This window comes from Pristiophorus japonicus, chromosome 7 (assembly GCF_044704955.1).
Source record: "Pristiophorus japonicus isolate sPriJap1 chromosome 7, sPriJap1.hap1, whole genome shotgun sequence".
Lineage (NCBI taxonomy): Eukaryota > Metazoa > Chordata > Chondrichthyes > Pristiophoridae > Pristiophorus > Pristiophorus japonicus.
This window is the reverse complement of record NC_091983.1, coordinates 24,554,922-24,579,533: the sequence shown is the minus strand read 5'-3', so window position 1 is coordinate 24,579,533 and position 24,612 is coordinate 24,554,922. Positions and strand designations below refer to the sequence as shown.

Sequence of the window (24,612 nt, the reverse complement as noted above, 5' to 3'; positions counted from 1 at the left end):
GTGTTCCAATGAAGGACCTAATATTCCAGATCCCGAACTACATCTTGGAGGGTGGAAGATGCCTGTGCGTGGATTTTTCTAACGTGGTGGCCGTTGCACACCAGCCACCACACGGGCTTGACAGCGCTAAGTCTTGGTACAGTGGCAAGGATTAACCAAGATGACTGGAGACCAGCTCTGCTGCACGGACTGAGCGCATACACATATCGCAGCGTGGGCTGGCCCGTGCTGCCCCTGGGCCCTCGCCTCTTCTGGGCCTCAGACTCACGCTTCTCCTGGGCCCTGATCACTTCCTTCTACAAACTCTTGCCGTTCCTTCAGCCCTCCTGCTGTGCCTGCCTGCACTGCAATCAGCGACTGGACTTCGCAGCCGTCGCCCTCCTGCAGTGGTATGCCGCCGCACGCTGCTCCCTCTGATAGCCCCGGCCTGCTGATGGTCTTGCAGGCTGGGACCGCGCCGATTTCCAGGCCGGGCTGCCTCACGCTGCTCCCTCTAATGTAGCCTTTCAATCACAGTTAATCCTCTTCAATTCACTAACGTGGCCTTTCGATGGCGGTGCCTACTACTACTTCCTTAATAATGGACTCCAGCATTTTCCCAATGACATATGTTCGGCTAACTGGTCTATAGTTTCTTGTTTTCTGTCTCCCTCCTTTCTTAAATTGGGACATTACATTTGCGGTTTTCCAGTCCGCTGGGACCTCGGCAGAATCCAGGGAATTTTGGTAGATTGATTCTTGTATTAGCGTTTCCGAGAACAGTTTGCTAGCGATATGAAGAATTAGAGGGTAGATTTATGAATTGGTATTCCTGGTACAGTGCTTAGTGTGACAGGAGCTCTTGTCTGGAATTTGGGCGAGGATGTCAGCCTGCCCTGCTTGATTTTTCATCCATTAATTTTAATAGATGGCAAATTGCAGGAGACGGACTGACTTCCACATTTGAACTTCCCAATATTTGCTTTCATCACGCACAGATATGTGTCATGAGCACTAATTTGTAAAACCCTCCTCAGTTTATTGCTAAAAGGAACTCTCCTTTTCATTTTCAATGTGCAAGCCAAATGTAGATAATACAGAGGTGACATTAAATTACAAGACAACAATGAGGCTACTGTCATTAATCATGGGAGTGAAGCAAAAGCAGTTTAAGAATACTAACAGAACCCAGCGTTTGAATTGCAGTTTTAAAAAGAGTGCTCGTTTTTCTTTTGTATAATTTCCAGGGGTTTTTAAACTATAGCTATACAGCTAATTTTGGCTCTAATGACCTGAAGACATATTGTAAATTTGTAAGCTGTCGCCATTAGCAAATTACTCGTAAATTAATTATTCTGTATTTACTTTTAATATATTGAACAGGCTAGGAGATCAAGTGGCTTCTAGAATAAAATTTAAAAGGGTGGAACTTGTGGTGAAACAATGACGAGCTGTAGCATATCTTATGGGTGGAATTTCCCAAGTACCTGCTCTTGCAGTCCTGTCACGTAGCGGTGCTGAACGGGAGCTAGTTGCCTCTTCATAATGAGAAAAATGGAAGTGTGAGCCACCGTGCATCTCCGAACAACCACCGTAGAGCATCATAGGCGAGGAACCCAATGTAGACCCAGTTCAGCCTTTACCTCGGAAATGTTACACGACACAGGGAGAACTCGAGAGATGAAAATAAAATGCAGCAGAAGTGTGAATTGAAAGCACCCAAATTAAATTCCACATGCAAACAAAATAAATAACGTAAGATCAACTTGTGCAGAATTAAATACATGTGGGGTAGGGATATGGTTGCGGAAGGGATCAGTGGTTTGAAGGGATCAGTGGTTTTCTTCGCAGTTGTGAGAACAAAATTCTGGCAGTGTATACAGAAACAGGAAAGCAATTACCTCTAGCTCTCATTAGTTGTGAGGACATTTGTAGTGCTAATTCCTTGTCAGGTTAGTGACAAATGTAAGTGACTAGGTAAAAAAACATAGTAAGAAATCCTGTTATATTACCTATAAGCTGCTAAATTAGAAAATAATGGTCGTAAAGGTAATGCTCTCTCCTGAAATGTTTTCACCAAATGAGCAAATTATCACCATTTACACACCCCTTCCATCTCCCTCTCTGAATATTCTGCCTCTCAGTGCTACAGAGAACACCATTTTTTGTCAGGGCCATTGGTTTACAGCTGAGCGCACTGGATACAGTATAGGCTTTGGGCCCCAACAACATCCTTGCTGTAATGCTGATGCTCCAGAATTAGCTGCGCCTCTCGTCAAACTGCTCCTGTACAGCTGCAACACTGGAATCTACCCAACGAAGAGAAAAATTTCCCCGGTATGTCCTGTACACAAAAAGTGGGACAATTCCAATCCGGCCAATTACTGCCCCATCAGCTTACTCTCAATCATCAATAAAGTGCTATTAAGCGGCATTTACCAATCACCTGCTCACTTTGGGATTCTGCCAGAACCACTTGGCTCCAGACCTCATTACAGCCTCAGTCCAAACATAGACAAGAGAACTGAATTCTAGAGGTGAGGTGAGAATGACTGTCCTTGACATTAAGGCAGCATTTGATTGAGTGTGGCATCAAGGAGCCCTAGTAAAATTTAAGTCAATGGTAATCAGTGAAAAACTCCACTGGCTGGTGGAGTCATACCTCGCACAAAGGAAGATGGTTGTGGTTGTTGGAGGCCAATCATCTCGGCTCCAGGCCATCGCTGCAGTTGTTCCTCAGGACAGCGTATTAGGCCCAACCATCTTCAACTGCTTCATCAATGACCTTTCCTCCCTCAAGGTCAGAAGTGGGGATACTTGCTGATAATTGCAAAGTGTTTAGTTCCATCACATCTTCTCAGGTAATGTAGCAGTCTGTGCGCATGCAGCAAGACCTGGACGACATGCTTGGGCAGATAAATGGCAAGTAACATTCACGGCATGCAAGTGCCAGGCAATGACTATCTCCAACCAGAGAGTCTAGGTGAGATCTCCCCATAACATTCAATGGGATTACCATTGCCAAATCCCCCACCATCAACATCCTGGGGGTCACCATTGAGCAGAAATTTAACTGGACCAGCCACATAAATACTGTGGCTAATAGAGCAGATAAGAGGCTGGGTATTCTGGGACGAGTGATTCCCCAAAGCCTACCCGCCACCTACAAGGCACAAGTCATGAGTGTGATGGAATACTCTCTACTTGCCTGGATGAGTGCAGCTCCAACAACACTGAAGAAGCTCGATACCATCCAGGACAAAGCAGCCTGTTTGATTGGCACCCCATCCACCACCTTAAACATTCACTCCCTCCACCACCAGCGCACCGTGGCTGCAATGTGTACCATCTACAAGATGCACTGCAGCAACTTGCCAAGGCTTCATCGGCAGCACCTCCCAAACCCGCGACCTCTACCACTTTGAAGGACAAGGGCAGCAGGTACATGGGAACACCATCACCTGCAAGTTCCCCTCCAAGTCACACACCATCCTGACTTGGAAATATATCACCGTTCCTTTATCGTCACCGGGTCAAAATCCTGGAACTCCCTCCCAAACAGCACTGTGGGAGTATTTTCACCTCGCTGACTGCAGCGGTTCAAGAAGGGTAATTAGGGATGGACAATGCCAGCGATGCTCACCTCCCATAAATGAATAAAGGTTGTGAATAAAAGGGATGCTTGGATTTTTATCGGCATTTTGGGATCACATTCTGCAATTTTGTTTCTTTTCATGAAAATGGGAATCTAATATGCAAAGAAAATGCTGCTATACTCTAATCAGGCTCATCTATTTAAAGTGACTGAATTGGAATTCTGTGACTTTTAGCAATATTTGGGGATCACATTCCATCTCCCTCTCAGTGAAAGCTGCAAACCAGTTTCTTGGCTTACTGTAATCAAGGCACAAATTCCCAATCCATTCCCCACATTTTGAACACAGTGGTTCATTATTTCACTGAATCGCAGAAACCATCAATTAAATGAAAACTTGAGGAAGGAGGCAGCACTGCAGGGCATTTACTCACAATTGCAGTTGTGGTCAGTCAGTCAGTCAGTCAGTCATAGGCGGTCCCTCAAAACGAGGATGACTTGCTTTCACGCCAAAAAAGGATGAGTTCACAGGTGTTTCAATGAAGGACCCGAACTACATCCTTAAGAGTGGAAGATGCCTGTGCGTGGATTTTTTTAACATGGAGTGGCCATTGCACATCAGCCACCACACGGGCTTCACAGAGCTAGGTCTTGGTCCAGTGGCAAGGATTACCTAAGACGACTGTGACAACGCACATCACTGCAAAGACTGGGCCATTTGAACTTTTGTTCAGAGACTTTCTTAAAATGAAAGATAACTGCTGGGAAATTAATGAGGGGCTGTTGGGATCTCCCAGTTTCAATTCTGCAGGCTCATGGAAGCTTGAAATTATGCCACTCATACAGCGGCCATTGAGGCTGCACATTATTGCTGGTTTGTCCATTCCATTGAAAGAGACTATGGGCTAGACTTTCCCCAAAGCCCTCACCGCTCGATTGCCACCCAGAAAAGACAGCTAAGCTTCTACAATTAACGCCGACGAAAATTTCCATTAATGAGGCAAGAAATACCGCCCGACGAGAAGATTCTCGGCGGTTAAAGCTGAAACTAGGGAAAACGGATGATTCTTACCTGAATGGACGGTAAGTATTTAAAATTTAGTCCAAGGCTGCAGTAGGGCCTAGGGAGGCGGGGGAGGAGGAAACTCAAAAAAATATTTTTTCACTTTTTAAAAAAAAAGTTAAACTTTCCCAAGATAGTTTTAAATGTAATCGCCGTTTTAGAATTAAAAAAAATATATTTAAAAAAAAAAATGTTAACTTGGCTTTCTTTGCAGGGTACTCACCTACCGCCCTGTTCCAGGCTGCTTCCCATGGGCGGTTTCCTCGGCGATCTGTACGGGCTTCTGTTGAGGCCAAACTTCGCCCCTGCCGCTTTTCTCGGCGGTGCACACAGGTGCATGTGGGCGGTTTGCTCCCCGGTGGTCTTTTTGAAATGTGGGCTGTTCTACTTAAAAAGTAAGGGGAAACTTTCGCCGGGCGGTTTCTCTTCCAAAAGCAGCTCTACCGCCGAAAATGAAGGCGAACGTCTCTCCCTAACAATTTAGATGTTCCATGTGTTGCCTGAACGGGAATTTTAACCATAATGGGGATAGATTTCCACAGGGGTTCTCCTGCTCATCTGCTGCCACTTTGTTAAAGCGGGTTGCATCATTTTTCTGGGTTTCCTGAGTTATTCCGGTGCTACAGCCGATGAGCAGGAGAGTTCGCATGGAAGTTCATCCCTAATATTGTACAGTTAAATTCATCATTTTTTTTCACAACAATAAGTCAGGGGCTTGAAACCAGGCTGCTCACCAAAGTGATTTGAAGTGTTCATTAATAAATAAAGATAGGATTGTTGGGTGCAAACTCAACCATTTCAGGCCTTTGTGAGTGGGGCACTCTGGGAAGTCTGAGGGACCAGGGATAGAGTTACATTCCATTCGCACAGTTGGGAGCTTGCCTCAGGCAGACAGTTGGGAGCCTTGTGCTCATACACCATAGTTTAGGCATTTCACTCAGTGATGATTTTGACTACCACCCATTTCAAAGACATAATGCAGGTGCCGAGGTATCGTGAGCACTTACGTTCAACCATCTCTCTCTCTCGCCAACTGTGGGCTCACAGCAGCAGTAAGAAAGTGTCTAGCACGTTTTAAAAGTCTAGGTCAGTTGGCTTCAGTAGGGCTAAGTTAGAGGAGTTGAGCCAACGTTCGAAGTTAGTAAGTTGCATATTTATTGCTTTTTATGACCAAGTTGGAAAATTGACTGTTCTCACTCCAAAAAATGGTATACTGCCCATTCCAGTATTTAATATAAAATAAGCCAGTTGTTGGTTTGAAGCTGTTGCTCATTTTGACAACATGCTTTCGAGTCAAAAGAAAGAATACACATTGCAGCATGTATAATATTTCAAGAGCTGGTACACTGAACAAAGGATCTCTGACACAATTCCAGGATAGCACTATTATTTAGATTCTGGGCAGTAAAAGAAGTTCCCTGGATCATCGGGGACATGAGATCTGCTTATTGATATTGTTGAACTGATGATGTTGAACCAAAGATATTATTTTGCACAAAGCCCAAAAATTTGCTGGGAGATATTTTTCTTAATACCCTAATATTGGTGGAAAGGGCAAAGCAGCTTGTTAACAACTTTTACATAATAGTTGGAAAAACCAGTATAACATTTCTACAGAACAACTCAAATAACAGGCAAGGATGTGGATAAGTCTGCTGATGACTGAGTTAAAATCTATCTGACTTGGACTGGCTGTGGCAGCACACTACACAGGATGTTTTCAATGTGAATGAACTAGGGATTTGCCTCAGAAATATTTGCAATGTTCTAGAGATTTGCTTAACCGTGTAATTGTTTCCAATGGCATCGTACTTTTGCCATTAAGAATGCCGGTTTGCCATCACTTCACAGGAGGGAATGTCTGAGACCTTTTGAAAGGGCTTTTCTGTAGATGGCCATGAGTTAATGAGATAAGGAACAACCGTTGCAAATATTCTATGGTGACAATACCGGGCATACACATAGATGGGAAGAAAATGGTGCCAGCATAGAGGAAGCTCTTCTGATTCCTAGTGAAAAGCAAATGTGACCAGCTTGTTTACCGCTGTTGGTTAGAGGTTCAAAGGGCCGGCAAGGATCACATAGACCAGGAAACTAGCATGTTTTTTAACCACCAAATAAACTTGTACCGAATATACAGTGCAATGGTACTCAGAGATAGTGCTTAAATACTTCAGAGGGGAATTGGAGAGGAGAGAAGAGGAAAAGTATTATAGAATCAGGGCAAAGGGGAAACTATCTTTGAATTACTACTTAATCCTAAATGTCAACAGGATGAAATTCTTTGCACTTAATATACCTCACTGATTTGCTCCAGTGACATTTATGAACCAATCGTTCCATCCAATCATTTATTTCGTGGAAGTGGATCTCCATACAGAGTGAAGTCAAATGTATGTTCACAGATTGCCTCTGAGCTACAATTTTACAGCAATGAATATGGGAGCACAAATGCATACAACTTCAAAATCCAAATCCAGTTTCTGTGCAGTTGTCTGTAATTTGTTTCTGAAATTTGTCAATCACGTTTTATATACAGGTCAAATAATCTTTATCACTCATACACCCACACTTATTAATCTCAACCATATTTCCCATATCTGTTGTCCAAAGTTGTTTTTTTTAAACTTTAAATAGTAAGAATAGATGTTGGGAGTTTGTTGTAATAGTTGTGGTTGTGCTGATAAATTACTGAAGCTTTAGTCTTGTGGCTTATAATTTAATTAAGAATAGCCTATCCATACAGTTGTACCTCTCCAGTCCGGCAACCTTGGGACCTGACCGGTACCATATCAGAGAATTTTCCAGACGACAGGAGGTGACGCTGACCCTAGCGTTATCAGCAATGCCCTAGAGGCCAACTGACAAGTGATTGACTGTAAAACTGCGGGGAGACCATGTTGAATATCTGGTTTGTAGAATAATATGTTATTATAACAATGTTATCCTTTATTTTTTTTTAACGTTGTGTTCATCAAATTGAGTAATTTTTTGAAGAGTATGGAGAGTAAGAAAGGTAACAGGGAAAGGCTGAATGCTGTCTTTGCACAGTCCCTATTCGCGATAAATCACTTGAGTGCCCATGAAAGCCGATTCCTCCAAACAGTGTAGACATCAACTAAAGCAAAACAGGCTGAAAGCTGCCACAGACCTGGGGCACAAACGCCGGTGAGCGGGCGGGCGGCCCTCGGGCCCAGAGTCATCGTTGCTGCCCCCTCCCAACCATACCTGCCCCAAGCTGCCGCTCACCTTTTTGATGTTGGACTTGAAGGCCAGATGGAAATCCTTTTTACACATGAAATTGGCGAATGATTTCTCCATGTCGACGGGAACCGCTTCACAGCCGTCATGCCTGAAAATGGGGTCAGGATCAGGAGGAGCCGTGGGTTCCCATAGGTACGGAACGAGGGGGTGGACGGCATTGCAGAGCGGGCGGGAGCACTGCTGGGTCAGAGAGGAGGTGAGGGCTCGACCGGGTGTCAGGCGAGGGGATCTTGGTGTTTATTTAAACCGGGTACTGCCGATAACGCTGTTGACAACGACCCGGCCGCGTTCTGCGCATGCGCTGCACGGAAGCCTACTGCGCAGCATTTCTCAGGCCCAGCTTGGTCGCCTCAGTCAACCACCACGCTCTTCGCTCCCTCTCCGCGCCGACCCAGCCAAGGAGGGAACACTGGAGGCAGCGGGGAGAAGACCAGTCAGCTCCAGGTCACAGCGCGGGTCGCGAACCCCTGCCGGGGCTGTTGCCGACCGAAGAGTCTTGGACTGGAGAGGTACAACCTGTACTGGGTGGTACATTAGTTAGCACACTTTAGTTCATCCCTGGGGTTTTGAATCAAATTCGCACAGATGACTGTTCCCAGTCTCAACTGGTTCAAATATCCCTACGTGAAATTGGTTTGGTCAGGCCGAAGCCAATTTTGAGTGGTTATGATACAAAACTGCAAATGATTGGGCGTAACTTGTCACTAGATATACAGTGTCATTCAGTATAGATATTTAGAATATTTGATCAGTGAAATGAAAAAAATCCACACTCTTGCAGGCAAAGTAAAATTGGAGATTAATGCATGAGGTTGGTTTACCTGATCTGGGATCTAGATGCAAAAAGTAGAAAGTGTTTCTCTTCCCATCACCCCACCTCACACCCCCAAAAGAACGTTGAGCCACTTACATTGAAATTTTATTTTTTTTAATTCCCAATTTTTATCTGGTTTCTTGTCTCTTCCAGCTTTCTCCTGCAACATGTTTAGCTAAGGAGATGGGCAGTTGACTTGCTTGAAAGTTTCAGCCAAGAACACTGTGTACTCTGACTGTCGGGGAATGCATGTTAGATGGGTAATGTGATATGCCCTCTGATTTCGTCATCTTCAGCTGCGCAAAGGTTTGCAGCATGCCACGTGGTAAATCACAGACAAAGATCGTTGCCCTGTCACTTTGTGGTACACTAACTCACTGCATTAGGTTTGAAATAAGCTCTTTCGAGCATTTTAATGAAAATTTAATGCAGATTGTTGAACAATTAAAGATAGCTGTTACTTCGCTGGAATTACTGGTTTAACAATGCCAACAACAATTTAAAGATGCAACTATCAATTGAAGTTGGTAGTAACAAACAAAAGCTTGATTTGGAGAAGGCATTTCATTTAGTTTGAAATTAGAACATTTAGAAAAAGTAACAGGCGAGACAATAAGAAGGATGACATTGAAAGTGCATTAAAATGTGGCTAATTTAATTTTAGGGGCAAGTACTTTTTCCAAAGATTTTTTAACCTCCTAAGATGCACGGAAGGTCATGCTTCTTTCCCTGCTTGGTTGCTGCATGATGATACCGACGGAACGTCCCCATCAGCTTGGAGGCAGTTCAGTGGGAAACACCTTTGAGGATATAACGAGCATGGTGGATAGAGGTGTACCGATGGATGTGGTGTATTTAGATTTTCAAAAGGCATTCGATAAGGTGCCACACAAAAGGTTACTGAAGAAGATAAAGGTACGCGGAGTCAGTGGAAATGTATTAGCATGGATAGAGAATTGGCTGGCTAACATAAAGCAGAGAGTCGGGATAAATGGGTCCTTTTCGGGTTGGAAATCGGTGGTTAGTGGTGTGCCACAGGGATCGGTGCTGGGACCACAACTGTTTACAATATACATAGATGACCTGGAAGAGGGGACAGAGTGTAGTGTAACAAAATTTGCAGATGACACAAAGATTAGTGGGAAAGCGGGTTGTGTAGAGGACACAGAGAGGCTGCAAAGAGATTAGATAGGTTAAGCGAATGGGCTAAGCTTTGGCAGATGGAATACAATGTCGGAAAGTGTGAGGTCATTCACCTTGGGGAAAAAAAAACAGTAAAAAGGAATATTATTTGAATGGGGAGAAATTACAACATGCTACGTTGTAATTTCAAAAAGTTAGTTTGCAGGTGCAACAGGTAATCAGGAAGGCGAATGGAATGTTGGCCTTCATTGCGAGAGGGATGGAGTACAAAAGCAGGGAGGTCCTTCTGCAACTGTATAGGGTATTGGTGAGGCCGCACCTGGAGTACTGCGTGCAGTTTTGGTCACCTTACTTGAAGGATATACTAGCTTTGGAGGGGGTACAGAGACGATTCACTAGGCTGATTCCGAAGATGAGGGGGTTACCTTATAATGATAGATTGAGTAGACTGGGTCTTTACTCGTTGGAGTTCAGAAGGATGAGGGGTGATCTTATAGAAACATTTAAAATAATGAAAGGGATAGACAAGATAGAGGCAGAGAGGTTGTTTCCACTGGTCGGGGAGACTAGAACTAGGGGGCACAGCCTCAAAATACGGGGGAGCCAATTTAAAACCGAGTTGAGAAGGAATTTCTTCTCTCAGAGGGTTGTGAGTCTGTGGAATTCTCTGCCCAAGGAAGCAGTTGAGGCTAGCTCATTGAATGTATTCAAGTCACAGATAGATAGATTTTTAACCAATAAGGGAATCGAAGGTTATGGGGAGCGGGCGGGTAAGTGGACCTGAGTCCATGGCCAGATCAGCCATGATCTCGTTGAATGGTGGAGCAGGCTCGAGGGGCTAGATGGCCTACTTCTGTTCCTAATTCTTATGTTCTTATGTACCAGGGGATGCAACTTCAAACCTGCCTTAAAGCTATTTCGTACTATTTGACCCCTGAAAACCATACATACCAGCTGGGTACATTGCAACCCCAACGAGTATAATTGTTCCTTGCGGCCTATGCCTCCAGGGTGTGGTTATCAGACCAGCCTGAAGTTCTTGTGATAGAAAACGCCACCAGTCCTGTTTTAACATCATAAAAATTTCTGTATTAGGTCTTTGTGTATGAATTTGTAGCTAGTTCTAGAGATAGGTATTGATATTGGGTGGGTGAAATCCTGTATTGGGTCTTGCAAGTTTGAAAAATATTTTTGTTTCTAATGAATTGCACACGTTTCATTTTCCAAAATAAAAATGTTATAATGACTACTGCACCATAATACTTACATTTACAGATTTCTCTCATAGCAGCATTAACTAAATAAAGTTTGGGAAACTGAAAGCCTCTTAGGTCATAGGTTATTTCTTGTTCTCTCAGACTATTCATGAATAGGAAGGAAGAATAATAAATTAGCTGTATTAAATTTGCAGCTGAATTCATAAACTAAATATAACTAGAAATTTGCATATGGAACCACCATCACTTTAAAGTGCTCGCAGGTAAATCAATTGCATTCTTTTTCATAACATTTCTGAATGAATGAATGTTGGGGTTTTTCCCTAAAACTCAGGTTTGCTAATTACATTGAGACTCAGTGAACCGTACACTGGGAATTTACATATGGTCTCAACAAGACTTTGAAGTGCTAGTGGGTATGTAAATTGCCTCCTGTCAGCAAGGAATGGTGACGGCCAGAAAGAGCTAAGTATTTAAGTAATTATTCATCTGATCTCTAATTTACAATTTTCACTATATAATAGCTTCAGGGATAAGGCAGAAAGAGACTTTCAAAATATATGAAGCAAAAATAATGAGAGTGAGCAGAAATAATTCATAACCCGTAACTTAAAAATAATATCTATTGGTTTAAATATGGCAGGATGAAGTCTGGAGTGATCTGTGCAGCATGCATGATGTGCACCTGCCTGGACTCGCATTACATGCAGGGTGAATATGTATCTATGATGTGTATGAAGGTTGCATTTTTGAGCAGAAAGTTGCACAGCTTGAGAGTTAACTGGACACACTGTGCAACATTCGCGAGGGAGAATGTTTTTTGGAGCAGACATTCCAGAGGCTGGTCATGGCAATAGAGAAGCTAGTAAGAGAGACTGGGTGACCATTGGCAGACAGGGCAGGAAGTGACAGGTGAGGGTAGCAAGGGGATGATCTGTGGAGCTGGACTTGTCTAATAGGTACTAGTTATGTAGACAAAAAGGATGTCATAGAGGAGGATAACCATGAGTTACAAGGCACTGGGAAACAAGTGGTTACCCATGGGGGAAATAGTGCAGGCAGTAAGAATAGTCAAATGGTGATTGTAGAGGATTTTATAGTTGGGTGTAGATTATTTTTTTTGAAGATATGATCCAGAGTCCTGAATGGTATATTGCTTTCCTGGTGGTAGAGTTCAGGACATCACAGAGTGAGTACAAAAGGTTCTGGAATGGTTTGAACTAATGGCATAGATATTGTAGGTTTGAAGTTTTGCAAAGGGATTTCAAGGCATTAAGTTTTAGATTAGGGAGCAGAATCTAGGATAGTAATCTGGATTACTGGACCAGACGGAGAGAATGATTAAGATTGTAAATGCTAGAAGGGAGGGATTTCAGATTTGTGGGACACTGGAACCAATTTTGGGGCCAGGGAAGGTTGCACAGACAGGGTGGCCTTCACCTAAACTGCAGAGGCACCCAAGACCTTGCGGCAAGGGTAGATAGGGCATTGGAGAAAGATGTAAATTGTAGTGGGTAGGAGGGGAAAATCCACACAGTAGATTAAAAAGTGCAAGAAATAGATTGTATGGGCAAGGTAGGGACAATTAAAAATGATTACAGCCAATGAAGGCAAAGAGTCCACTTGTGTAGGTAAGCAACCATGGTCAATAAATGAGATGAGGAACGGTATCAAGCTAAAAGAAAAGATTTACAAGTAAAAGTGGAAATCCAGCAGACTAGGAGAACAGCAACAAAGCGATAGAACGTAATAAGATGTGCAAAAATGGAATATAAAAAAAACTTGCAAGGGCTATCAAAGCTTACAGTAAAAGTTTTTATAAATATGTTGAGGAAACCGATTGTTAAGGGTGAATGTGGGCCCATTAAAGACAACTGCGGGCAAGACAATGAGGACACGACAGATTTTTAAAAAATGAGTTTGTATCCGTTTTCACAGCGTAAGAGGAGGACAAAATACCAGTGGTACAAGGGAAGCTAAAAATAAGTCATGGGGAGGAACCTTGTGGATGTAATACAAGTTTTAAAAAAAGGTAATGGAAAAAGTAATGGGACTGGATGTTTACTACCCCAGTGTAGTAACAAAATAGGTGAGGAAATTACATTAGTCCTAATTTTCAAAAGCTCTCGAGATTCATGAATTGTGCATTTGGATTGAAAAATTGCAAATGGCAATCCATTATTTAGAGATGGAGAAACCAGGTAACTACAGGCCCATCAATTTTGGGGGCGGTACTATATAAATTTGTGACGGGTGGGTCAAGTCTGACTGATCTAGTTGCATTTTTTGAGGAAGTCACTAACATAGAAACATAGAAAATAGGTGCAGGAGTAGGCCATTCGGCCCTTCGAGCCTGCACCACCATTCAATAAGATCATGGCTGATCTTTCACCTCAGTACCCCTTTCCTGCTTTCTCTCCATACCCCTTGATCCCTTTAGCCATAAGGGCCACATCTAACTCCCTCTTGAATATATCCAACGAACTGGTATCAACAACTCTGTGGTAGGGAATTCCACAGGCTAACAACTCTCTGAGTGAAGAAGTTTCTCCTTATCTCAGTCCTAAATGGCTTACACCTTATCCTTGGACTGTGTCCCCTGGTTCTGGACTTCCCCAACATCGGGAACATTCTTCCTGTATCTAACTTGTCCAGTCCCGTCAGAATTTTATATGTTTCTGAGATCCTCTCTCATCCTTCTAAACTCCAGTAAATAAAGGCCCAGTCGATTCAGTCTCTCCTCATATGTCAGACCAGCCATCCCGGGAATCAGTCTGGTGAATCTTCGCTGCACTCCTTCAATAGCAAGAACGTCCTTAGATTAGGAGACCAAAACTGAACACAATATTCCAGGTGAGGCCTCACCAAGGCCCTGTACAACTGCAGTAAGACCTCCCTGCTCCCAAACACAAATCCCCTAGCTATGAAGGCCAACATATCATTTGCCGCCTTCACTGCCTGCTGTACCTGCATGCCAACTTTCAATGACTGGTGTACCATTACACCCAGGTCTCGTTGCACCTCCCCTTTTCCAAATCTGCCGCCATTCAGATAATATTCTGCCTACGTGTTTTTGCCCCAAAGTGGATAACCTCACATTTATCCACATTATACTGCATCTTCCATGCATTTGCCCACTCACGTAACCTGTCCAAGTCACCCTGCAGCCTCTTAGCGTCCTCCTCGCAGCTCACAACGCCACCCAGTTTAGTGTCATCTGCAAACTTGGAGATATTACACTCACTTCCTGCATCTAAATCATTAATTGATATTGTAAATAGCTGGGGTCCCAGCACTGAGCCCTGCAGCACCCCACTAGTCACTGCCTGCCATTCTGAAATTTATCCCAACTCTTTGCTTCCTGTCTGCCAACCAGTTCTCTATCCACGTCAGTACATTACCCCCAATACCATGTGCTTTAATTTTGCACATCAATCTCTTGTGTGAGACCTTGTCAAAAGCCTTTCGAAATTCCAAATACACCACATCCACTGGTTCTCCCTTGTCCACTCTACTAGTTACATCCTCAAAAAATTCTAGAAGATTTGTCGAGCATGATTTCCCCTTCATAAATCAATGCTGACTTGGACCGATCCTGTCACAGCTTTCCAACTGCGCTGTTATTTCATGTTTAATAATTGATTCCATCATTTTCCCCACTACTGATGTCAGGCTAACCATGGTGGACAGGGGTGTCTATGGCAGCTGTCTATATGGACTTCCAGAAAACATTTCATACAGTTCCGCACAAGAGATTATTTGGTAAAATAAAAGCACACAATTGGAGGTAACCTTGTGATATTGGTTATTAATTGGTTGGGAGGTAAGAGTTGGGAAAAAGGGGACATACTTGATTGGCGGATGTGACAAGTGGTGTTCCCTTGGGATCTAAGCTGGCGCCTCAGCTTTGAGAAAGTTGTATATCCAAGTTTGGAGGCACAGTAAGTTGTGCAGCTGGGAGCAGGAAATTACAAAGGGACATAGACAAAGTGGGCAAAACTTCAATGTGGAGAAGTGTAAGTTATCTGCTTTGGATCCAGGAACGACAAATTAGAATAATTTCTTAACGGCAAGTGACTAGGAACTGTTGAGGACCAATGGGATTTAGGCATCCATGTACACAAATCACTAAAGCTTGTGCATTGGCACAAAAAGCAATCAAAAAGGCGAATGGAATGTTTTTTTTAATCTCGAGTTGGATTACGAAAGTTGTACTTCAGTTGTGCAGAGCCTTGGTCAGACTCTATCTGGAATATTGCTTTCAATTTTGGGAACCAGACCTCAGGAAATATATATCGACTTTGTAGGGGATACAATGCATATTCATCAGAATGACACTAGGGCATTAGGACAGGCTATGCACAACCCTTGAATTTAGGAGTTTGAGGGTTAATCGAATTGAGGTGTTTAAAATGATAAAGGGATTAGATACACAGAAACTATTTCCTCGGGGGAATCTAGAACAAGGCAGCATAATTTTAAAACTAGATTTAGGCCATTTTTCCCCACAAAGGGTGGTGGAAATATGGAACACTCTTCTCCCAAAAGGCTGTGTATGCTGGGACAAGTTCAATTTTCACCACTGAGATCAATAGATTGTTTTTGGGTAAGGGTATCGAGGGATTATGGATCAAAGCCGGGTAAATGGAGTTGTAATAGATCTCAGCCATGATCAAAGTGAATGCCAGAAAGTTCCTGATTGGTTTTTAGTCCTATGAAAAGATGTGCTTCGTATAATAAAATATGTGGTTGTGTAGATTTGCATATTACTCCTGAACTAAAGAAACTAGTTTTAAATAACTCAACAGCTGCAGGCAATGAAGCTCATTTCATCAAGTTATGCAAAGTATTTCTTTGACAGACATAGCCTTTCTGGGTTTATTTAATCCCGTATTTCACAAACTCATTAGATTCTTAAAACTTCTTACTTTCCTGTCACACAGCATAGTAGAGTAAGGAAAGTGTAACTAAGTTGCAGTATATCCATTTTATTCTACATATCTGGAAAAGACCTCATAATTCATGATGAGTGGAATAAAAAAAATCATTTGCTCCTCGTGTAGGTTTTGTTAACATTACAGGAAACAATTGGGACTTGTACATCAGTTATAAATTCATTAAAATGCTGAAACAGTAGAAACACAAATTAGTTAAGGCACTTATGATACAATGAGAAAAGAAAGAATGTTGCTATGTGGTGCAATTTTGGGTGAAAATGAAATCATTAGCTGTGATATAAATAGAATATGCATACTACGAAAAACTATGTGATGATTTTTGTTTCTATGAGTGAGATGACCGTCATCATTTATGAGTTAAGGACCTCATGGCAGGTACAGCAGGAGCGGTGAGGTCAGCGGCGAGAGATTGCAGAGCGATGTAATCAGGGCTCAGGAGAGGCGTGAGTTCAGGGCCCAGAAGAGATGAAGGCCCAGGGGCAGCACAGGCCAGCCCACACTGCGATATCTGTGCGCACTAAGTCCGTGCAGCAGAGCAGGTCTCCAGTCATCTTGGTTAATCCTTGCCACTGGACCAAGACCTAGTGCTGTCAAGCCCGTGTGGTGGCTGGTGTGCAACAGCCATCACGTTAGAAAAATCCACACAAAGGCATCTTCCACCCTCCAAGATGTAGTTTGGGATCTGGAATATTAGGTCCTTCATTGAAACACCTGTGAACTCATCCCCTTTTGGCGTGGAAGCAAGTCATCTCGATACGAGGGACTGCCTAAGGAGAAGAAGGACCTCGCCACTGGTGGAATATATCTGGTTATATTCTACTGCTTGTATTTTGTTTTAAGCTCATCCTAGTAGCTGAAATTAGAGATACATGCACATTTTAAATAGGAATTAAATTGAATTGCCTAATGGTTGTGGTGATGCTGTAAAAGTTTTTCTGCACCACAAGGTCAGCATTTTTCAATTATATAATTTTCACAAAGCATAAAAGCTGTTTCACATCAGTGAGATCATTGTGTGGTATAAAAACAGTTGGCATGCACAGCTTAATGGTGTATGATGTTTATGACCCTTGCGTTAGAGATTTCATGAAAATTTAATTTGAATTAAGTTAATTTAGCTCGGGTACAAGAAGCAATCCAAAGGCAAGTGTATAATTTATAATAATTTACAATACATAGAGAATAATAATAGGAGTTACAGCAAGTTAGTAATCTATGTTCAGATTACATTGTTTGTGAAGTGAAAGTTGGAGCAGTTTAAAGAAATCACATCAGTAATAAAATGAAGTTATAGTCTTCAAATCACTTATACATCTGTTAATTGGTGTGAAATGTGAGCTAGTGGATGGTGTCATGGCAGAAAGGCTTTGACATTGTGTAGGTGTCTGGTATCAATGATGAAGGGTTAATGATTGCAACATAATTGTTAGGTGATGATCCAAAGTTCACCTTTGGGAATTAATAGTATTTTAGAAACATTTTCAGATTGATTTAAAAAAAAATAGTTCTCCATTTGCACCAAATTCGGTGCTTTCACGGTTTTATCTTCAAAAAGACGTTTATAAAAAGAGCAAAATCAGATGAAAACTGATGACCCCAATTTTCAGCCTCACACTAGAGTTCAAGCATTAAAACAAGGATCATTGAGTTCACTGTCAGGTAGCAGCACTGATCTGTTCTAGAGGTGAGAGAATTGACAGTTAGTGCCACTTCCCTCCATGGCACAAGAGACCTTCCATGGAGACCCAGCAGTCGTTTTCTCGAGGAAGGTTTGGCGGTCATGCTCCCTGAAATTGTGAACTGTTACTTTCTCCCTCCTTGCAATGTCATTGTCCCTTTCTGCCAGAACCTCCAGTGGAAGACATTGTTGAAAGATGGGGCAAGACCACACAAGCCATCCAGTGCAGCTACCTGACGGTGAACTCTGATCCAGAAACACCTGCTGCTGTAATCGTGTTGGCCACTTAGAGGCTGAACTCTAATTTCCAAGCACCCATAGCCGAATATTCCAGCATTCCCCAGATTTGTGCTGGAGATCTTCCAATTAATAGGAAATGAGCTGATCCAGAAAATGATGGCGTGTTCAGCTCTGTAAAGCATCAGTGGGAGCAGCACTCAGATGCATAAGATAATCAAGATTTGATTAACCTCTGTATGCCGATTTTGAAGATTCTTATGGTTCTATATATTTCCAAGTTTTCTCCTTGTAACTCTTGACAAGTTTTCACAAGCTTTCTGAAACCACCACGGTCTTTGCACTAATGTGTTTTTGGGAGTGTTTGGTTTTCATAATCAGATGCTACTTAGGTTCAATTTTAGTTCACTAGCACAGCTGCATTTACTTTGTTGCACATGCGAATTTTCACAAATAAGTAGGTGTCAACGCAGAGAACTGTTTGACAGGTTGTTGGGCGTGTTACTTAATTTAGTTGTTTATCTTGCAACCTCGCTACAAAGATGTAACTTCAGTGTTGGATTGACACCAGCTGTGGTGGTATCAGAGACATTGAGACTCCCCACTCCTCCCAGCCTATCAATACAGTATCTCTATGATTGAATTATGTCAATAAACCTGCTGTGTTCGGGATCAAATAATAATTTGTGTCATATTCTGCTGACACGCATTGGGTAACGAAAAGTCAGGCAATTTGCATTTTTGAAAAATGGTAAACCACATACATTGTTGTCAAGACCAGATACACTGTTGTTAAAGTATCTGGAATAAATTTAAATATGCTTGCACTAGAGTAAATGCTTCCTGGAGAGTAAATAAACATCCATTTTAGATTGGTGATTAGCCAGTTCTGTGTTGGCTATATGCAGAGTCCAGATATATGTTGTGCAAAGAGAAACAAGATCCACAGGCTTCGTGAATTGTTTTTGTTCTTTGAAGGTATTGCTGTGATTGTAAATTCACAGAGGCGTTAACTTGTTTTTATGCGCCACTACTTTAATACGATATATATTTAATGCGCTGGTGAATACTAATTTGGAATAAAGTAGATAATGGCACACTGAATATATATATATACAAATACATATTTATATACATGCCTATACACAGTGTTATTTCAGTCGTTAGCATTGTCAATATGGCAGCAATAATTGAAATGGCAAATGTGCACAAAGAAATTTCCTTGTAAAATTTATAGGATCATTAAATGGATAGTATCTTGCTCACAGTTTTTGCATTAACTATATACTGAATGCTGCACTTGGCTGCCATTCAGTAAGTGACCATTTACTTACAACTATTACATTTTATATTTTGCTCATTTTAATTGTAATTGCAGCAGCCAGTGAAAACATCAGTTACTTCCTTAGAATGAAAACCTAAGCTGCAGTGTGTTATCTCATGAAGTAGGCCAGGTTTCAAACTTTTAACGTTTTAATTAATGTCCATTTTCTTCATGCTTTTAACAGGAAATTTGTGTGATTCGTTTCTGCCCAGTAACCGAGGAAGATCAGATAACGTACACCTCACTGTATGCATACTTCAACAGTCGACAGCGTTATGGGGTAGTAGCCAACAATGTAAAGCAGGTTAAGGACATGTATCTTATTCCATTGGGATCCTTGGAAAAAGTTCCTTACCGGCTATTACCATTTGATGGACCTGGTGAGTTTATATGGCAGCTAATGGTTTTTATGACTGTGTTATAGAACATTAACAAAGTAAAAGTTTGATAAGTACATTCCTAATATGACTTGAGAATATAGCATCAGTTATAATAAGGAAGTTAGTACAGATTTCAGTTAATGAATCTGTTTTTTCTTTATTTTTCTATATTTAAAAGAATAGTGTACCTAACTAGTATTATAACCAGTAGAATCCATAATAATATGATTCTGCCACCAGCAATCTTGTAATTAAAAACTTTAAAAAAATGTTATAGTCAGGCAGGAAATCTTGCTAGCCTGACAAGATTTTGAAACTGGAAAGGCCAAGTAGACGGGAGTTGAGCATTTTGTGTGTACATATAGCCTGACTGACTTTTCTAGTACGAAGGCTGACCTGATGGGTTCCCTGCTGCATCTCTACCTCTACCTGCTCTGGAGGGAGGCTGGATCCACTTGCCTGAGTGTGAAATATTAATTAAAAATATTTGTGGGAAATATTACACTCTCAGAAGGGAAGGCAGCCTGTTCTCTGGATTATTACTCCAGTAACATAACCACTGCACTATTGCCCCCGTACCAATTGTGATGTCCTTCATTTGAAAAACAATTGACTCCAGATGCTGATAGCTGAAACCTTGATTATTTGGAATTGGAAGTGTGAAATAGTCTGTAAACAAGTTGCCTTCCTAACTGCTGATGGATGTGTCAGAAGTGAAGTGCAAGCTTGTTAACATTCACTTTTTTGCTTACGTCTCTGAAGTGTGTTGGAATGTTTTTCTATGTTAAATGCATTTCTTGTTTGCAAATTAAAACTGAAGCTCAGTTACAATTCAGTGAATAGTTGCAGTAGTTAATATAGTTGTGTTGGATTGGTGCCATAAAATTAGACATGTAGGAAGAAATTCAAAGTTTTATAGATCATAATATAAGAAAGAGTAACTGTACAACAACAATGATTCTTTTCTAAACCAGAGGGCCCCAGAGTAGCACAGCTATGTATAACATTCATTGTAGTGATGTTTTTATACTGTTATGACACATTTCAATGTAAAATGCATGGCTCTGTGAAGTAGTCAGCAAAGATTTCTACCTAATGTATCTTGTCACTTTGTGTTGTTAATTCCATCAATCATACAGGACTATACAATTAAGTTTCATTGGCATGATTTTTGTTCATATAAGTGCAGCATCATTTTAATGTAATGACTAGTCATTAATTATTATTGACAGGACTCGAAGTAGTTCGCCAGAATCTTCTCCTTGGATTGATAATTCGACAGAGGGTGAAGAGATTGATTAGTGCTTCGCCTTCTGAAGAAGTACCTGAATCAGAGAAGCTGCCTGGTAGCTTGCCTCAAGAGAAGAAAAGCAAACCAGAATATGTGGAAGCTGAAGTTGAAGATGATGATGATGATGAAGAAAACCAGTTCTTTAATTCTTTCACTTCTGTGTTGCCTAAATTTAGAAGCAAGCCCAAACAGTCACCACCGGTAGAACCTCAGATTTTGAAAACACCACCTCCATCGCCAGCAGAGCCTATTCCTATCCTATCTACAAAGCCATTACGATTTCTTCCCGGAGTTTTGGTTGGCTGGGAAAACCCATCCACATCTCTTGAATTATCTGACAGACCACTGGATGATATTCTTCAGAGTCTATTGGGAGATGCAGATAAAGAAGCTGAACTTCTACCTGTCTCTAGCACTGCACCTGACTTAGGAGAGCCTCTAGTTAGTAAAGATTCAAAAATACCAAAAATGTCACTTCCTGAAGAAACCAGTGAAGATCAGGAGAATGCTAAAAATGTCTTGCATAATCTTCCAGAGGAAAATGAGAAAGCCGATAATGTGTTGGAGGATGTCAAAGTTGCAGAAACCGCAAAGGCAACTGGGTTCCTTACAACTCTGACGTTAAAAGACAAGCCACCAGATGTTTCAACTGAAGCGTTTCTTTCAAGTCTTGCAGCTCTAAAATCACAACCAAATCAGAAAGAAGAACACGAGAAACTTCGACATCACTATAAAGTAAAGAAGGTGAAAACGGAAAACTCGAAAGAGCAAAAAGAAGCTTCAGCTAGTTCTTCATCTCAGCCTGTGACCCCCAAGATTGAGCTATCTTCACCCGAGCCCACTATGAATGCTGAAGAGGTAGATCCTACACAAGATGCTCTTGCAAGAGCCTCGCAGGTTGTCAATATAAGCAGAGACCCGAGACAAGCGGCTGTTCGAAAGCAGCAGGGTATTTCTGCAATGAGCAAGCCTGTGGAGGACAGCGCAGATGATCAATACTTGGATAACAGAAAAGATAAAAGTGAAGATGAGAGCTTAAACGTAAAGGATACAGAGGAGGTTGTTAAGAAACCCGTAGAAACTGAACAAGAAGCAACCACCAAGCAAGGTCCAAAAGACACAATTAATACTCAAAGTCAGCAATGCAGTAAACAAGTGCAAGGACCAACACATTGTATTACAGAGGTTTCTCAGTCAGTCCTTAAGAATATCTCAAATCCAGTACCAGAAATAGAACCTGCAGGTTCTTTGCATAAAGGAGAAACTCATTCTGATACCGAAATGGTAGAAACGCACACTATTGAGACTGTACAGTCAATCCGAAGAGAAATTGCCCCATTACTTTCTTTTCATGGGCCACGCGCTGGGTCGCATTTTGAATTCTCTTCAAATGCTGTACCTACACAGAATCAAACTCGTTTGTCAGCAGTGTCCACATCATTGCCAAGTGGTGGTCCTTCAGGTAACCCAATACCAAGTGGAAACATCTTCCCTCCAACAATACCCCAGCTGCTCAACTTCTCTCACGTTCAAGGCCACCCTTCTGGTTTTCCATTTCAACGAGGTATGCCTACTGCAAATTTCCAGCCACCGGGTAATATGATGCCTTCGTTCATGCCAATCCGGCCCCCACCACTTCCTCCACCACCATTTAGCCTTCAAAGTGATCCTCATTTGAGGTTTCATTCCCCAGATCTTGGTGCAACACATGCCTTAGGCCCAAACCACATGATGCCTTGGCTACCGCCAATTCCCTGTTCACCGCAACATCACTTGGGTCTCATGCACCTTGCACATGGGCAAGCAATGCCACCTTTCACTGACCATCCAAATGATGTCAATAGATATGTACCAAATTCAGGAACACCAAATTTTCAACCTATTAAGGATGACCATAGACAAGAAAGACATCATTGTGATCTTTGGGATAGATATAGCCAACGTTCAGAACATAATTTTAGCAAGGAGCATGGCAGTCATCATAGACATAGGTTTTATAGTGATTCTTATCATCGAAGAAAAGATAGGCACAAAGAAAGAGAGAGGGACAAAGAAAGAGAGAGGGACAAATACTGGGACCGAGATTCAGAGCGAGACAGGGACAAGTATAAAGAAAGAGACCGCGATAAAGGGAGAGACAGAGAGAAGAGAAGAAGTCATGAGGACAGGTATAGAGATAAAGATCGGGACCGATATCGGGAAAGTGAAAGGAGCCATGATGGCGCAGACTCAAGAAGAGAACGAAGCAAAGAAAGAGAAAAGGGCAAATCTGAAAATGAAGATCACGATAGTGACAAAGATAGAGGAAAGGGAAAGAGCAAGGACAAGCACCGAGAGAAGATCCAGGAAAGAGAAAAAGATGTGGAAAGGGATAAACACCACAGGGATAAAGACCATGATAAAAGGGACCACAGTGACAGAAGCAAAAGCAAGAAGAGAAAGAGTTCTCCAGAGTCTACTGCTGACTAACTTATCGGTATAGAACCAAAAATTCTAATCTGTGAACTTTGTCCTGATAGTTTCAAGCAGAAATAAGCGGTATATCTGTACTCGTCAACTAGGATGCCAGTTCATGTTGCAATGTTATGAGGACATGATTTTACTTGTGTGTTTTCTTGTACAACATACAGTATTTACAACCATGTCTTGCTGCTCTTAAATACTAATTAACAATACAAGAAGCTGGTAGTGTAACTTTTTAAGTAATTTTATTACTTCTGATTATTAGCCAAACAGAGAGTTCTAGCATGAGCTACTATACATGTCAAAATTGAAAAGTTTAAAAACCACAGCTCTTGCTGTTACTGTTGTCTGGGTTCTTTCCTGAAATAATGTACGCTTTGTAGGCAATTTGCAGTGGCGCACACTTAAGAATAATTATACAAAGGTATCATGTTCTTATTCGAACCAGTTGTGGTTGCACATTTCTGAGGTTTTATGTTGTACTTCTATTTCAATCTATTAATTCCATTCGCAGGAGTTGGCTGTTAACTATTGCACTGTTTTGATGCTTAAATGGGCAATCACTACAATGTAAGTGTTGTATCAAAATTTTAGATAAAGAGTGCATTGAGAATAAAACTATACATCCAACTATATTTTGTAAAATTGTCACATTGTTATCTTTGTTGCTTCAACATTGTAGACTATTGCTTGTATACTACCTTTCTCTGTTTTATTCATCGATCTTTTTACTGATGAATCTCAGTGTAAATATTTTAAATGATGTTTTCATTGTAAATGATTATAAAAATGAATTTTCTTCACATTATAGTTGTGTTCTGGTTTTAATATAGCATATCCCCCAAGTGTGATTTGTTTTTTTTCCTAAAATAAACCACAGGAAATGTACATCACTTTGTGTGCGTGTATGTGGGGGTAGGTGGGGGGGAGGAGAGCTCTCGTGTTTTGGTGTGCATACATTATTGGGTAGTATGAGAAACTTTATCCTATAATCTTAGTTGATGCTATGACTGGGTGCTTAGTGCTAGCATTGGGAAAGTACTTCATTTCTCACAATGTTAAGGATAGCATTGTAAAAAGAAATAAGGTACGGATTAGGTTGAGAGAGCTGAAGTAGAGCTGGCATTCATTTTAACCCTTTGAGCTCCTCTGACAGTCTTCTTGACAGTAAGATTACAAGGGCACCAGTCAGAAACATCCCTTCCA

The 24,612-nt window shown here is 41.6% G+C and overlaps 1 protein-coding gene across 4 annotated transcripts in view; it reads left to right on the top strand.

The window, feature by feature from the left end:
• Positions 1-24,211, top strand: part of phf3 (PHD finger protein 3) — a 142,399-nt gene extending 118,188 nt beyond the window's left edge. For all 4 annotated transcript variants that reach the window (XM_070884866.1, XM_070884865.1, XM_070884868.1 and 1 more), the window contains 2 exons: positions 19,457-19,652; positions 20,885-24,211. In XM_070884866.1, the coding sequence (XP_070740967.1) occupies positions 19,457-19,652; positions 20,885-23,412 (2,724 nt within the window). In that variant the 3' untranslated portion in view covers positions 23,413-24,211. The remainder of the gene's footprint in view (positions 1-19,456; positions 19,653-20,884) is intronic.
• Positions 24,212-24,612: the final 401 nt, after the last annotated feature.